Below are 17909 nucleotides of genomic sequence, written 5' to 3' on the forward strand. Positions count from 1 at the left end.
CCCAAAACACCAGAGCTGTGTATTCTTCTCCTCTATTTCTCTGTAGGGAAAATGGTTCTGGTGATGCAGGTGGGATAGTTCTAAGTTCTAACCTTGCAGGACTTCTTGTTGTTGTAGGGTCATAACCTAGAAGACTCTGTTGTAATAATTTTGAGTCACTGGTCCTGACTTCTGTTGAAGTCGATGGCCCCATGCAAATGTTGGTTGATGTGAATGGTGATTTATAATCTGAGTATTGATGCTAAGAGTCAGATGAGGAACAGATAATGCTAATGATCTCCCACTAGGATCATATCCCAGAAGTATCAACTCTTGGGAAAAGTTACAATTAACAATTCCCTTTTCTCACATTGACTCTCTAGTGTTTAATAGTGTCATATAGTTATAATTTATCATTTTTGTTAGATTATAGGTTGGAAGCAAGGCTGGGATAGATCTTATTATAACTCTGGTGAATTTCATGTCAAGCTATATAAGAATTCAGAATTTTAGGAAACTTTTAGACCTGCATTAAAGGAACATTCTAAAGTGATTTCACACCAGAGATTAAAAAAAAAAAAACAGAAAAAATTGTGTGCAATATTTGAACAATTTTTTTCTCCTTGACATATATTAACTGTATTTTAGATGCCATGATATATTTATATAGCAGTAGTACTTGAAATATTTTAACATGCAGGCTGCAGGAAGGTTTCAACTGGTTATTATCATAACCCCATGAAAAGTTCCTAACAAGTAGAATAAGTTAATGACTTTATCTAACTCTATAAAAAAAGAAATATTGAGGAATAATATAGAGATATGTCACTTAATGTGAAAAAGTTTACTAGTTGTTGTTTGCTTAATCTATAGAGTAATTAAAAATCATGTTCTGGTTCAAGGTCACAATTTAGGAAGATCCACAACTCTGATTGCAATAATATAGCAAAATGCATCATATTTTCTCTTTATCTTAAAACCAAATTTATTGAACTATAATTTACATGTGGTAAAATTCTACATACTAAGAATTTTCTCAATATCAATATAGGTGAAGTTCTTCTGTTTGGGTATAGGAAACCATGGTAATCTGGACTGGAGTATTTGAGTTCCAGATACCAATGTATCTGCAGATTTGTTATGTTGACCCATCAGATACCAACCATACATATTATTTTTTAACACATGTAGGTTGCATGCTTGAAAACCCAAGTTTTGCTTCAGGAATATTGGCTTTTTAACTTTTTTTTAAATATAAATTTATTTATTTTAATTGGAGGTTAATTACTTTACAATATTATATTGGTTTTGCCATACATAAACATGAATCCGCCACAGGTATACATGTGTTCCCATCCCGAACCCCCCTCCCTCCTCCCTCCCCGTACCATCCTAGAAATCAGCTGTTCACAAGTTATATTACCTGCACTGGGGTTTGATACAGAAGCTACTTATGTTCATTCTTCTAAATTTTTGTATAGAAATAATTTATGATGTCATCAGTTTTATTGCAGATCTTTGAAGAACTCGTCAAATAGAAATTTAATTGATTTTAACTTTTAAAAGTAGCTAATTAGAGAAAGTAATGGACAAAGACAGTGTGAGATATATATGGCTTCCCATAAATGTTTTTAAAAAGGAAATAAGAAAGCTGTCAAGGACTTTCTAGTCTCAGGAGCTATCTTAGGTCCCACAGATATGGCAGTAAAATACAAGCATTGGGTAACCTTTATGAACATTACAGCAGATAGTACATTTTGGACAGTAAGCATGCGAGTACACACTGAAAACAATAAATGGCATAGTAGGAGGCACACTGGTTTGAGCAATGTAACAAAGCATGGAATTTTGTTCTTAACTCAGATTTTAAGCTCTGGTAAGGATTTTGAAATAAGAGAATCATACATCCATTCGGTGTAACAAGCAATGACTAGATCTAAAATATCATGCTCATGTTATGTCTGGTCACAAAAACTTTCTTCTGTCAAGCATTTTCTTCAGGGCAACATTGACATCTTTATTCCTGAGGCTGTAGATCAGGGGATTCAGCAATGGCACAACAATAGTATAAAACACAGAGGACACTTTCCCTTGGTCCATGGAGCTCACAGATGATGGCTGCAGGTACATAAATGCTTCAGATCCATAGAAAATAGCAACAGCTGAGATGTGGGAGCTGCATGTGCTGAAGGCTTTGGACCTGCCCTCCGTGGAATGAATGTGGAGGATGCTGGAAATGATGAAGATGTAGGAGCTGAGGATGGTCAGGATCGGGGCAAAGATGTTAAGTGAACCAAAGCATAGAACCAGTAATTCATTGACATAGGTGCTAGAGCAGGAGAGTTTTAGGAGAGGCAGAAGATCACAGAAATAATGGTTGATCACATCAAATTTGCAGAAATGAACCCTAAGCATGCAGCCTATGTGAGAGAATGCACATACCAGTCCCATCCCATACACTCCACAAATGAGGGAGAAACAGGCTTGATGGGACATGGTAATATTATACAACAAGGGGCTACAGATGGCAACATAGCGGTCATATGCCATTGCAGCCAACAGGTAACACTCTGCAATTATAAAAACAAGAAAGAAAAAGAGCTGAGTCATGCATTCAGGATAGGAGATGATGTTCTTCTCTGTCACAAAGCTCACCAGCATTTTTGGGGTAATGACAGTGGACTGACAGAGGTCAATGAAGGACAAGTTGGTGAGGAAATAGTACATGGGGGTGTGCAGGTGAGAACTGAGCCCAATCAGTGTGATCATGACCAGGTTTCCCACCACCGTGACCACATAGATTCCTAGGAAGAGGAGGAAAAGGGGCAGCTGGAGTCGTGGCTGTTCTGTGAGCCCAGCGAGGGTGAACTCAGTCACTGAGGAGTGATTTTCTGCTGCCATTTCCATTTATGTAGTCTCTGGAGGGGAAAGAGTAAAACACTTTAATTGGAGGGAATTCATTACATTCTTTTTCATTTGGAATAGAGTGCTCCATATAAATGATTCACAGTTTTGGCATCCTTTCCACCTACATAATCACTTAAGTCTGGGTCTATTTATGGAAGGAAAGTACATCTACATTCAATACTTGCAAAGCCTCATTTTCAACTATAATAAATATATTTTCTATTAAAGCATTTAGCCATGTTTATAACCATAAAAACATGCATGGCAGCTTTATTCATAACAATGAAAATTGGAAACAATTCAAATTTATGTCCATCAACTGATGAATAGATGAGTAAGTCGTACTATAATACACATACTATAATGTACATAGTCAAACTATGTACATACATAACCATACGCATATCCACATATATACATGTATGTATGTGCATATATAAACATATACAGCAACATATAGAGATGGTGTCTATAGATGGGATTTAAAGTGTGGCAGTCTTTTAATTCATCATCCTCAGCCACAAACTGCCTCATCCATCTACCCTATGATGTCATGTCAGTATTACCATTTTCTATTTGTGCCATAAAAATCAACCCTGAATATTCATTGGACAGGATTGTTGCTGAAGCTGAAGTTCCAATACTTTTGCCACCTGATGCGAAGAGCTGACTCATTGGAAAAGACCCTGATGCTGGAAAAGAGTGAAGGCTAAAAGAGAAGCAGGCAGCAGCTGTCTGTCTTTTTTTTTTTTTCACATGAAATAGTCCTACCATCTCTCTTTGTCTCTGTTGTGTTGTAAATATGTTCTCTTTTCTTTTCCATCTTACTTAAGTTAGAAATCATCATGCAAACATTCTCCAACACCTTGTAATTGATTTGACTTTCCCACTTTACATTCAGAAAACTGTTATTTCTAAACAGCACATTTTTAGATTTGAGATATATTTTAAGTCAGTTGATGCATTGAATCATACTTATTCTCCTCTGTATAGCAAGTAAATTGCATAGTGTTTAGGACATAGGGGGATACAAATGGGATTTTATAAGTAATTCCATACACAAATGTATGAGAATATTTACCTGAATTTTCATGGTATTATTTCCAGACTTATAGTCTCAAGCCACAGATGTGAGTTTAATACACTCACCTTTCTTCTTGCTGGAAATCTCAATACCAAATTTTGTTTGCAACATGCTTCCTTTGACTCAGAAGATAGCTCTGTATTGGTGTCAGGAATGATAGGTACCCAGCTTTCTGCTGTCTTTAGTGTTGAGAGGGCTGGCACAGCCCCTTTTGAAGCTGGTCTACATCACAGGTCAGCATCTCTAATTCTAAGTCTTCAGTGTGTGTTTCTTCAGCCTCAAGGTAGCAAACATCTGCACCTTTCTCAGTTCTCCCCTGAGTGGTTGTGATCACTGTGCTATGAAGGTGTGTCGTGGATTTCGTATAAGCCAGGCAGTAAATAACATGGAGTCAAATACTCTCCAAGGACTTCCTTTTCTCAGAAGACAAGCTCTTGAGAAAGAAGCAGTTGCAGTTGACATGTCCCCAGTTGTCTAACTTTTTTCCTTCAAGAGGAATTCTCTGTCAATCCTGAACTCAACAATTAGTGACCAAGATTTCTTCACAGGATCAACTGGAGATTTTTTCAAAATAAAATCCTCAACCAGCATCAGATCCTTCTCAGGAGCATTTGGGATTTTGAGATTCTGCATCTCATACAAGCTCCCGGCCAGTTCTAGTTGTTCCTAGTCCACTCTGTGAATAAAAGGTTTTAGAGGATTGGGCAACATTCTGACAAGTTATCTTAATGTTAAAATGGCAACAATTCTTAATATGATCAAGTAAATCATTTATGCTTGCAAAAATGTATTTAACTCATTTTACATGTAAATACAAAAACACATATTAATTCAAAGTCCAATCTATATGTTATTGGATTTAAAGTTATGGGGTAAGAATTCAGAATATTGACTTAATTTTTGATTTTTTAGGTGCTCACTATTAATGATTCTAGTGCTAAGCTACATATATAAAACATTTTATTAGGCACTTATGTTTCATGTTTCCTCTCTTCTTATATATTGTATTTTCACTTTTTGTTCTAAAACAGGAAAATTGGAAACATACTTAGAAATGATTGAATCAAGGTAAATTGCACACTCAAGTCAGGAGAAATCTTATAGTTAAATATAAGAAGACTCATTTTTATTTTTTACCAGTTTATACTTTTGTTACATTGAAAGTAAAAGTCACTCAGTTGTTTCTGATTCTTTGTGACCCCATGGACTATGAGTCCACGGAATTCTCCAGGCCAGAATACTGGAGTGGTTAGCCTTTCCCTTCTCCCCGGGATCTTCCCAACCCAGGGATCGAATCCAGGTCGCCGGCTTTTCAGGTGGATTCTTTACAAGCTGAGCCACAAGGGAAGTTAATGCTTCTCAATTTTAGATACTCATTTAAACTCATTAAAAAAACTTATCAGGGAAGTTTTTTTTTTTTTGCTTTTAATTTCAATACCAAGGTTGAACCCTATGCCAATAAAGACAAAATTTTAGGTGTGAGGTCAGATATCAATATTTTTCAAAAGCTCCTTAACTTTTAATGTGCATGGGAATAACCTAAAGATCTTGATCAAAAGCAGATTCTGATAGTAAGTCTTGTGTATGGTTTGAGATTATACATTTTCAATAAAATCTTTCAGATTTTACCACTATTTCTCGTCTATCGACCACTCTGAGAAACAAGGTTCTAGAGGATCTTTTGTTTTAAATACCTTCCACTGGAGTTCTTTCAGATTCAAGGAAAATCCACCATACCCATGCACCAAAAATCTTTTAGCTTTGGGTTTGCTATGGCTGCAGGATTCTGATATGTTTGGAGAAGAATACTGTGTGTCTGGAATGCCACTGTATAAGTGAACAGAATATGATTGAAGTTGCTTCAATGTGCCAAATAAAAGAAGTGACAAAGAGATTTGGAATTTGGTAAAGGTCAGATATAGAAAGAATGTAAACAAGAAGTAAAGAGATCATTCCTATATTATTCAGAAATTAAAAATATGAAGAGATCCATATAAGCCATTCTTTCATTTCTGACAGGTTATATGTTCTGATTTAGCTAATTTATATATAAATTTATATATTCTGGACTATATATAACAGACTAGGAATCTTGCCTAAGATAGAAGCTTTAATTGTAGCCGTTCTACCTTCTTTTATAGTATTGATGAATATTAGGTCAAATAATATGAAAATAATAAGACAAATCACATGAAAATTAAGTCAAATAATATGAAATAGTTGAAGATGAATGTTTGACATTGATGAATGAATGGATAATGAAATACATGGGTGGTAAATAAATTATGTTATATATATATAAACATAGTCATAGTCATATATTTGGACACTATAGTTGAATAAGACAGCACACTACCCAAAGAATGTTGATCCGTCAGTAATGAGTAAGATGGTTTGACCTGAGACGAGTCAGAAGACAACTGGGTATTCAGAGTTTCATGTGAATTTATAGTTACCACATGTTAATGCCCAGAAGCTAAAAAGGAGCAATATGAAGGGAGATAAGAGATGTTTCCAAGATAAAACTGACAAGAAATGGCAATTGTTTATAACTTACATGGCAAAAGGCATGAACCTCATGAAAGTAATACAGCTCACAGAATTTGGGGTTATTATGAGTAGCTGTTAACATACATTTATTGTTGTAGTTTAGTGGCAAGGTTGTGTTGGATGGACGATTTGCAACCCTGTGGACTGTAGCCTGCAAGGCTCCTCTCTCCATGGGATTTCCCAGGCAAGAATACTGGAGTGGGTTACCATTTCCTTCTCCAGGGGATCTTTCCCAGCCAAGGGCTGAACCCACGTCTCCTGCATTGGCAGCTGTATTCTTTACCGCTGAGCCACCAGGGAAGCACCTGTTACCTAAACAGTATAACACTAATGGTGTAAAGATAAAAATGGGTTGGGCTCCTTGTGTAGAAATTGTTGGTATTGAATATGATAATTTGAATGTCTTTGATAAGTCTTATCATAAGATTCTGCAATCACTCTGCATTTGGTCTTTTTGCTTGATCAACACAAGTTTGAAATATTTTGATTGTTTTCATTAAATCAAATGAAATAAAAGTGAAGATCACATTGGAGAGATCTAACAAAAAGCAATACAATCTCACAGAAAAAGTAGATGCTTAATGTGTAGAAAGAAATTACTGGGAAGGCCTTACACTTACCCACAATTACATGGGGCTATTGGGCTCCAAAATCACTGCAGATGGTGACTGCAGCCATGAAATTAAAAGACACTTACTCCTTGGAAGAAAAGTTATGACCAACCTAGATAGCATGTTGAAAAGCAGAGACGTTACTTTGCCAACAAAGGTCTGTCTAGTCAAGGCTGTGGTTTTTCCAGGGGTCATGTATGGATGTGAGAGACGGACTGTGAAGAAAGCTGAGTGCCGAAGAATTGATGCTTTTGAACTGTGGTGTTGGAGAAGACTCTTGAGAGTCCCTTGGACTGCAAGAAGATCCAACCAGTCCATTCTAAAGGAGATCAGCCCTGGGATTTCTTTGGAAGGAACGATGCTAAAACTGAAACTCCGGTACTTTGGCCACCTCATGCAAAGAGTTGACTCATTGGAAAAAACTCTGATGCTGGGAGGGATTGGGGGCAGGAGGAGAAGGGGATGACAGAGGATGAGATGGCTGGATGGCATCACTGACTCGATGGATGTGAGTCTGAGTGAACTCTTGGAGTTGGTGATAGACAGGGACGCCTGGCTTGCTGGGATTCATGGGGTCGCAAAGAGTCAGACACGACTGAGCGACTGAACTGAACTGAATAGATTACTTTGTGTAAAATCACAGTTCTTGGAGCCAGACATTCTAACCTCTGTCTTTATTATGTTTGGGACTATGGGGACATTTACTCAAAGTCAACAAGCTTCAATTTATTCATCTCTTAAATGGAATCAATACTAGGGCTTGCCTTGAAAGAATATCATAAATATTAAAGAAAGTTGTCTAATATAAAGTGCTGGGCACAGTGTTTGATATTTTATACTAGCTCAATAATAATATGTCATTACTTTATGATGATCATCTTAGTTATTCTTGTTTTTGTTTTCTTAATATTACACTGAAACTTTAAATCTCAAGAGTCTCTGACTTTTATTCTTGATATTTCTCCATAAATAGTCATATAACACAAATTCAAAGGTTTTAGCCTGAAGGGTATTTGGAAAATGTATTGTATGGAAAATGATCCTGAATTTCCAAAAACTTGAACAATAAAACTAAAATATTACATATCTCAGTAAAGCAAAAGTTTATTTCTGATATGACACTAACACTATTCATCTACATTTTCCACTGTCCAGAATTTTCTTCAGGGCCAATTTGACATCCTTATTCTGCAGAGTCTATGTCAGAGGGTTCAGCATGGGCACAGAGCAGGTATAAAACCCTTGTCTTTATATGACCCCCTTGGTCCATGGGCTCACAGATGATGACTGCAAGTACATGAATGTTGCAGATCCATAGAAAACAGCAACAGCTGGGATGTGGGAACTGCAGGTGCTAAAGGCTTTGGACCTGCCCTCCGTGGAGTGTATGTGGAAGGTTTTGGGAGAATGAAGATGTAGGAGATAAGAATAATTAAGGCAGAAATCAGGACGTTGAAAGAACTGTAGACTAGAGCCAAAAATTTGTTGAAATAGATGCTAGAACAGGATAGCTCCAAGAGTGAAAAAGCATTGCAGAAAAACGGTTAACCACATTGGCCTTGCAGAAATAGAGTCTCGAGATAAGCCAAGTATGGAATGTCGACTGAATGTTTCATGAGACATAAACTGCTGCTGTGAGCTGGAAGCACCTATAATAAGACACGATGGCATTATAAAACAAGGGGTTACAGATGGCAACGTAGTGGTCATATGCCATTTCAGCCAACATACAACTCTCTGCAATAATAAAAAAAAGAAAGAAATAGAGCTGAGTCAAGCATTCAGGGTAGGAGATGACATTTTTCTCTGTAACGAAGTTCACCAGCATTTTGGGGGTAATGACAGTGGATTGACAAAGATCAATAAAGGACAAAGTGCCAAAGAAATAGTACATGGGGGTGTGCAGGTGAGAACTTACCCCAATCAGTGTGATCATGCCCTGGTTCCCCACTACTGTGACCACACAGATTCCTAGGAAGAGGAGGAAAAGGGGCAGCTGGAGTTGTAGCTGTACTGTGAGGCAGCGAGGATGAACTCATTGAGGAGTGATTTCCAGGTTCCATTTTCTTCTCAGCAGATTCTAATTAAAAAAACAGAAAATGAATGTATTTCTGAGAGAGAGAGAGAAAGAGAGAGAGAGAGAGAGAGAGAGAGAGAGAGAGAGAGAGAGAGAGAGAGGCAGAGAGTAATTCTGTGGAGATCATTCTTTATCCTTCATCAGAGGACATACATAATGCAGGGAATTCTCCAGTATCTCCTACTACTCGAGGACAAACAATCATTCTGGTTGAACTAGAATAGAAATTATAAACATCAAGAACTTTATAACTTAGAAATTTCATAAAGTTTAAGAGAAACAACAATTTATAGATTTTTAAAGTCAGTCAACATGAAGATTTCTAGTATTATTTCTGAGTACTCTTCTTTCCTCCAAGTTTCTCTGTTGACATATTAATATCATGCATGTCAAATAACATAGCATTTTCCTTCCATTTATAATAAGTAATAGTAGTGTATGCTTTCTATAATTAATGCAGGAGGATTCACAAGTCTGTGGAAGTAGCTGTATTAGTTGGGGCTGTCTTTAGTAACATCTCAGCTGAAAATACCTGAAATGTGACGACCAGTATCACTTCACCTGAGATCTGATGCTTTAATGTCCCAGCTTCCTTCTCCCTGGACTTTGACTCCAGAGGGCAGAAATGCAACTGCTTGGCAGACATCATGCTTATACCTCAATAGGTTTTTCCACCCCAGGAACCATTCTTCTTATTCTAATTTGGATGATGTTAGGGATGAGAGTATAATGACCTAAATACAAGTCATGTACTCCAACACTGTGACCAGGGCATCGGTGTACCAAGATTGATCTATGCAATTTGGACTTCATGACTTAAATGGTGGAGATGAAAACATGATTCTATTCTCCAAATCATAAAGTTCTTTTGAACACAAACACTAGGTGTTTGGTATGCCAACCTTTTTAAAATATAGTCATGCATTTTGCATGTGCTCTCAATAGAATGCAAAGATGGAAGAGATGTGGATGAGTAAAGTACATGCAAAATAAAATAAGTAATTTTAGTGTCAATTCAATACTACTCAACAGTGTGATGTATTTTTTAAAGACCAATGTATATTTAGTTTAGATTAGCAAAGGAAATGAGTAGGTTCTAGAAAATAGAAATTCATATTCTTAACACTCAAGTGATATTTGGCTATTGTGCTCAGTTTGAAGTAAAATACTGTGTGATATAGGAAAAGCTACACAGTTTCCTAAATATGATCTAGAAATCAGTTATTTTAAGATGTTTAAAACAACTGAGAATATTTTTTTTTGGCAAATCAAAAATTCATGTGGCACAAGACAGTTATTTCAACATTCATCACATGGCAGTGAGAGGCACTGAACTTATTGTATACATTCAAGAGACTGGGTAAAATTAACTGCCTCACCATGGGAAGAAATATTTGGTTTCACAGCAAAGACAAACATCCCTATCATCAGAACACCCTGAGCTGACAGTCATAAAAGTTGGAGCACAGACAGAATAATCACGTACATAATAGATATTCTTTAATGACACACCTAGTGAGTAGTTGGATTAAATGTATTTCTATTATCTTCTAATGGGTCCTGAATATGGTAGACGATAGAGGTTTGAATCCTCAATTCAACCCCATTCTTGCTGTGCGGTCTTGAGATAATATGTCTACTTTCCAACTCTCTGAAAAACAGAAATACTAAAATCTACCTTCTGTGTATATTCAGATAAATGATTCCTATGAGATGCTTATTTAACTTATATGCAGAGTACATCATGAGAAACGCTGGGCTGGAAGAAGCACAAGCTGGAATCAAGATTGCCGGTAGAAATATCAGTAACCTCAGATATGCAGATGACGCCACCCTTATGGCAGAAAGTGAAGAGGAACTAAAAAGCCTCTTGATGAAGGTGAAAGAGGAGAGTGAAAAAGTTGGCTTAAAACTCAACATTCAGAAAACGAAGACCATGGCATCTGGTCCCATCACTTCATGGGAAATACATGGGGAAACAGTAGAAACAGTGTCAGACTTTATTTTTTGGGGCTCCAAAATCACTGCAGATGGTGGTTGCAGCCATGAAATTAAAAGATGCTTACTCCTTGGAAGAAGAGTTATGACCAACCTAGATAGCATATTCAAAAACAGAGACATTACTTTGCCAACAAAGGTCCATCTAGTCAAGGCTATGGTTTTTCCAGTGGTCATGTATGGATGTGAGAGTTGGACTGTGAAGAAAGCTGAGTGCCAAAGAATTGATGCTTTTGAACTGTGGTGTTGAAGAAGACTCTTGAGAGTCCCTTGAACTGCAAGGAGATCCAACCAGTCCATTCTAAAGGAGATCAGCCCTGGGATTTCTTTGGAAGGACTGATGCTCAGGCTGAAACTCTAGTACTTGGCCACCTCATGTGAAGAGTTGACTCATTGGAAAAGACTCTGATGCTGGGAGGGATTGGGGGCAGGAGGAGAAGGGGACGACAGAGGATGAGATGGCTGGATGGCATCACTGACTCGATGGACGTCAGTCTCAGTGAACCCCGGGAGTTGGTGATGGACAGGGAGGCCTGGCATGCTGCGATTCTTGGGGTCGGAAAGAGTCGGACATGACTGAGTGACTGAACTGAATTGAACTGATGAGATGCTTAGCACAGTCTCATACCCTTGGTAAGAACTAAATTTTGTCACTATTATTTTATTTTTAATCTATTGAGTTTCTTTTCATTATATCTTTTGTTTCAGCAGCACTTTCATTCCTGCTATGATGGCTGGGATTTTTAATTTTTTTTCCTTAAGACATTTTCTTGTTCCTCTTTTCTACCTAAATACATACAATGATACTGAAATTTGAAAGTTTTACTAGATATTAACTCCTAAATATCAATATTTTCCAAGGTCTCCAAATAAAGTTTCAATAAATTTCTGTCATTCAATGATTTACATCACCCAACAACAAAATCTTTTAATTTTATGTCCAGGTATCAGGTATCACATGATTTAACAATTACACAAAACAGCATTTGGTAGAATCTCTTTTTTTTGACTCATTATATTTCTTTATCTTCTCCTACACATTCCCAGTGTATCTGATGAAATTTATTCAATAGTTAAGTCATTAAGTTAAGGGCTTTAATAATGAAAACCCAGTTAATAAGACCATTTTTATGTGCTGAGGAATACACTTCTCAAGTTTACGTTTAGCACATGCTTAATTCTGTATCAATTATTATGAGTTATTTATTGGCTTTTCTTCTGTACTAGACTGGAAACTCAATACAGTGCTTGGTACAATGCCTTATATACAAGTATCAATATATATCATTTTTAATAAAATTATTGAAAGGAGTGTAGTGATAAGTTAACATAGACCCCCAACACAAGTGAGTGAAGCTCTCACACTGCATGAGTGGAGGTGAGTAAACAAATACTGGCCATAAGTTTCTCCAGTGGGGACAGAGAGATGATATGGGAACCTTTGTTCCTCAGGGACTGTGAATATTAGAGTGAGGACAGATAGACACAGAAAAATAGCTACTCACATCTATTAGTGCACTGTAAGGGAGATGGTTGGATGGCATCACTGACTCAATGGACATGAGTTTAGGTAAACTGTGGAAGTTGGTGATGGACAGGGAGGCCTGGTATTCTATCGTTCATAGGGTCACAAAGAGTCAGACACAACTAAACAACTGAACTGAACTGAACTGAAGGGAGCTAGAATAGAAGATCAAATTTTTTAAAGGCTAGGACTGAGATTCAGATATATCCCCCTTGTTCTCCAAAACGCCAGTGCTGTGTATTATTCTCCTCTATTTCTCTGAAGGGAAAAATGGTCTGGTGATCCTGGTAGATAGTTCTGAGTACTAGGCTTACAGGACTTCTTGTTGTAGGGTCATAATCTAGAAGACTCTGTTGTAATGATTTTGAGTCATTGGTCCTGACTTCTGTTGAAGGCAATTCATTTCAGTCGCTCAGTCATGTCCAATTTTTGTGACCACATGAACCTCAGCATGCCAGGCCTCCCTGTCCATCACCAATGGCCGGAGTCCACCCAAACCCTTGTCCATCGAGTCAGTGATGTCATCCAACCATGTCATCCTCTGTCATCCTCTTCTCCTCCTGCCCTCAATCTTTCCCAGCATCAGGGTCTTTTCCAGTGAGTCAACTCTTCGCATGAGGTGGCCAAAGTACTGGAGTTTCAGCTTTAGCATCAGTCCTTCCAATGAACACCCAAGACTGATCTCCTTTAGGATGGACTGGTTGGAACTCCTTGCAGTCCAAGAGACTCTCAAGAGTCTTCTCCAACTCCAACAGTTCAAAAGTATCGATTCTTCTGTGCTCAGCTTTCTTTATAATCCAATTCTCACATCCATACATGACTGCTGGAAAAACCATAGCCTTGACTGGATGGACCTTTGTTGACAAAGTAATGTCTCTGATTTTTAACATGCTGTCTAGGTTGGTCATAACTTTGCTTCCAAGGAGTAAGCACCTTTTAATTTCATGGCTGAATTCACCTTCTGCAGTGATTTTGGAGCCCCCCAAAATAAAGTCAGCCACTGTTTCCCCATCTATTTGCAATCAGGTGATGGAACTGGATGCCATGATCTTAGTTTTCTGAATGTTGAGCTTTAAGCAACTTTTTTACTTTCTTCTTGCACTTTTATCAAGAGACTCTTTAGTTCTCCAGTTTATGCCATAATGGTGGTATCATCTGCATATCTGAGGTTATTGATATTTTTCCCGGCAATCTTAATTCCAGCTTGTGCTTCTTTTAGCCCAGCATTTCTCATGATGTACTCTGCGTAGAAGTTAAATAAGCAGGGTGACAATATACAGCCTTGACATACTCCTTTTCCTATTTGGAACCGGTCTGTTGTTCCATGTCCAGTTCTAACTGTTGCTTCCTGACCTGCACACAGGTTTCTCAAGAGGCAGGTCAGGTGGTCTGGCATTCCCATCTCTTTCAGAAATTGTCACAGCTTATTGTGATCTACACAGTCAAAGGCTTTGGCATAGTCAGTAAAGCAGAAATATATGTTTTTTTCTGGAACTCTCTTGCTTTTTCGATGATCCAGAAGATGTTGGTAATTTGATCTCTGGTTCCTCTGCCTTTTCTAAAACCAGCTTGAACATCTGGAAGTTCATGGTTCATGTACTGTTGAAGCCTGGCTTGGAGAATTTTGAGCATTACTTTACTAGCGTGTGAGATGAGTGCTATTGTGCAGTAATTTGAGTATTATTGGCATTGCCTTTCTTTGGGATTGGAATGAAAACTGACCTTTTCCAGTCCTGTGGCCACTGCTGAGTTTTCCAAATTTGCTGGCATATTGAGTGCAACACTTTCACAGTATCATCTTTCAGGATTTGAAATATCTCAACTGGAATTCCATCACCTCCACTAGCTTTGTTCATAGCGATACTTCCCAAGGCCCACTTGACTTCACATTCCAGGATGTCTGGCTCTAAGTGAGTGAAGTCAATGGGCCCCTGCAAATGTTGGTTGATGTGAATGGTGACTTATAATCTGAGTATTGATGCTCAGAGTCAGATGAGGAAGAGATAATGCTAATGATCTCCCATTAGGATCATATCACACAAGTATCAACTCTTGGGAAAAGTTACAATTAACAATTCCCTTTTCTTCCATTGACTCTCAAGTGTTTAATAGTATCATATCATTGTAATTTATCATTTTTGTTAGATTATAGGTTGGAAGCAAGGCTGGGATAGATCTTATTAGAACTCTAGTGAATTTCATGTCAAGCTATATAAGAATTCAAAATTTTAGGATATTTTTAAAACCTGCATTAAAGGAACACTCTAAAGTGATTTTACACAAGAGATAAATAAAAAATATTTGTGTGCAATATTTGATATATTTTTTCCTCATTGACCTATATTAACTGTATTTAGTTGCCATGAGGTATTTATAGAACAGTAGTACTTAAAAATTGTAACATGTAGGCTGCAGGAAGGTTTCAACTGGTTATTGTCATAACCCCAGGAAAAGTTCCTTCTAGGTACAATTAGTTAATGACTTTATCTAACTCTATAAATAAAAGAAATATTGAGGAATAACATAGAGATCTGTCACTTAATGTGAAAAAATTTACTAGATTTTTTTGCTTAATGTATAGAGTAATAAAAAATTATGTTCTGGTTCAAAGTGGCAATCTAGGAAGATCCACAACTCTGACTGAAACAATAGAGGTTATCATATTTTCTCTTTATCTTGAAATTAAATTTTTTGAACTATAATTTGCATGTGGTATAATTTTACATACTAAGAATTTTCTCATTGTCAATATAGGTGAAGTTCTATTTTAGTCTAGGTATGGGAAACCCTGGTAATCAAGGCTGGAGTAATCGAGTTCCAGATACCACTGTATCTCCAGATTTGCTATGTTGACCCATCAGATAGCAAATATACATATTATTTTTTAACACGTGTATGCTGCATGCTTGAAAACCATGAGTTTTTGGGTTGTTGACTTTATTTAATGACTTAAAAAATCAGGTGTTCACAAGTTATCTTACCTGTATTGGGGTTTGATACTGAAGCTAGTCAAGTTCATGCTTCTAAATTTTTGTATAGAAATAATTTAGGATGTCATCAGTTTTATTGTACATCTTTGAAGAACTCTTCAAACATAAATTTAATTGATTTTAACTTTTGAAAGTCATATGTAGCTATTAGAGAAAGTAATGGATAATGACATTATGAGATATATATGGCTTCCCATAAATATTTTTAAAAAGGAAATAAGAAAATTATCAAGGTATTTCTAATGCCAGGAACTCTCTTAGGTCCTGCAGATACAGCAGTGAAATACATGCATGCCTGCATGGGGATAACCTTCTTGAACATTACAGTGCAGTGCATTTTGGACAATAAACAGGCAAGTACACACCCAAAACAATAAATGGCACAGTAGGAGCACACAGGTTTGAGCAACGTTACAAAGCATGGAGGGGTTCTTAGCTCAGATTAAGCACTGGTAAGAATTTTGATGTAAGAGAACCATACATTCATACAGTGTAACAAGCAATGACTAGACCTAAAATATCATGCTCATCTTATGTCTGGTCACAAAAATATTCTTTTGTCAAGCATTTTCTTCATGGCAACATTGACATCTTTATTTCTGAGGCTGTAGATCAGGGGATTAAGCATGGGCACAATAATAGTATAAAACACAGAGGACACTTTCCCTTGGTCCATGGAGCTCACAGATGATGGCTGTAGGTACATGAATGCCGCAGATCCATAGAAAATAGTGACAGCTGAGATGTGGGAGCTGCATGTGCTGAAGGCTTTGGACCTGCCCTCCGTGGAACGAATGTGGAGGATGCTGGAAATGATGAAGATGTAGGAGCTGAGGATGGTCAGGATGGGGGCAAAGATGTTAAGTGAACCAAAACATAGGACCAGTAATTTGTTGACATAGGTGCTAGAGCAGGAGAGCTTTAGGAGAGGCAGAAGATCACAGAAATAATGGTTGATCACATTGAATTTGCAGAAATGAACCCTAAGCATGCAGCCTGTGTGAGAGAATGCACATACCAGTCCCATCATATACACTCCACAAATGAGGGAGGAACAGGCCTGATGGGACATGGTAATATTATACAGCAAGGGGCTACAGACGGCAACATAGCGGTCATATGCCATTGCAGCCAACATGTGACACTCAGAGATAGCAAAAAGGAGGAAGAAGTAAAGCTGAGTTATGCATTCAGGGTAAGAGATGATGTTCTTCTCTGTCACAAAGTTCATCAGCATTTTGGGGGTAATGACAGTGGAATGACAGAGGTCAATGAAGGACAAGCTGCTGAGGAAATAGTACATGGGGGTGTGCAGGTGAGAACTGAGCCCAATCAGTGTGATCATGCCCAGATTCCCCACCACCGTGACCACATAGATTCCTAGGAAGAGGAGGAAAAGGGGCAGCTGGAGTTGTGACTGTTCTGTAAGTCCAGTGAGGATAAACTCAGTCACTGAGGAGTGATTTCCTTTTGCCATTTTATCTGGGAAGTTTCTGAAGGAGAGAGAGAGAAAGGGACAACTTTGAAGACATGTCTTTTTTTATGGTTTGTTTATTAAAGTTATCTCACATAGAAGGTAAACTGTTTGAATATTTCCTTAGTTTCTATGTAAAGTTTAAACTCTGCATAAGTTTTCTAAACAACATTTTCTTAATAAAATGTTTTTACAGCTGAACAGAAAATATATTAAGCTATTTCACTTACACATTTTTCAGCCAAAATAGTGATCATTTTTACCTATTTGAATGGCTGTTCCTTAATTCAAACTTTCACTTATTTTAAGCACTTTTTTTTTTTTCCCAATTGGGGTTTGCAAATTTGAAATCTTAGAGGACCTATTAAAAATGACAGAAGCTGGTTGAGCATCAACCTGGAGTGAGCAAATCTCATGTAAATGCAGAACCATTTATTAACTAGAATTTCTGTCAGAGGAGAAAAGAGATACATCAAAACATATTTTGTAATTAATTTTTCTGATAATAATAAAACACGGGTTTCTATGTAAAAATCTTCACTTTTTAATGTTTTTTTGAAATAAAACAGCACAAACCACATTCACTGTGAACCAGTCCACTGTTGGCCTGTTTGTGGACTAAATGCTTTAAGAAGATACATGAATCGTGCTTGTGAGTTAAAGTGCAAGTATCTGCGTTCATCTACTGACTCATCAATTACTACTTGATAATCT

At 37.3% G+C, this 17909-nt stretch overlaps 2 protein-coding genes across 2 annotated transcripts; both read right to left on the reverse strand.

Annotated features, from left to right (window-relative positions):
* Positions 1 to 1944: 1944 nt before the first annotated feature.
* Positions 1945 to 2886, reverse strand: LOC113886248 (olfactory receptor 8G1-like). The gene has a single exon (XM_027532305.1). It carries the CDS (start codon positions 2884 to 2886, stop codon positions 1945 to 1947), a length of 942 nt encoding a protein of 313 aa, XP_027388106.1.
* A 13376-nt stretch (positions 2887 to 16262) lies between these two features.
* LOC113886237 (olfactory receptor 8G1-like) lies at positions 16263 to 17221 on the reverse strand. The gene has a single exon (XM_027532277.1). The coding sequence runs from the start codon at positions 17196 to 17198 to the stop codon at positions 16263 to 16265; it is 936 nt and encodes a 311-aa protein (XP_027388078.1). The 5' UTR covers positions 17199 to 17221.
* Between the last annotated feature and the right edge of the window lie 688 nt (positions 17222 to 17909).

Source organism: Bos indicus x Bos taurus, chromosome 29 (genome assembly GCF_003369695.1).
Source record: "Bos indicus x Bos taurus breed Angus x Brahman F1 hybrid chromosome 29, Bos_hybrid_MaternalHap_v2.0, whole genome shotgun sequence".
In the NCBI taxonomy this organism is placed as follows: domain Eukaryota; kingdom Metazoa; phylum Chordata; class Mammalia; order Artiodactyla; family Bovidae; genus Bos; species Bos indicus x Bos taurus.

Coding starts and splice junctions, on each gene's coding strand:
- LOC113886248 (XM_027532305.1), bottom strand. CDS start 2,886: ATGGAAATGGCAGCAGAAAATCACTCCTCAGTGACTGAGTTCACCCTC.
- LOC113886237 (XM_027532277.1), bottom strand. CDS start 17,198: ATGGCAAAAGGAAATCACTCCTCAGTGACTGAGTTTATCCTCACTGGA.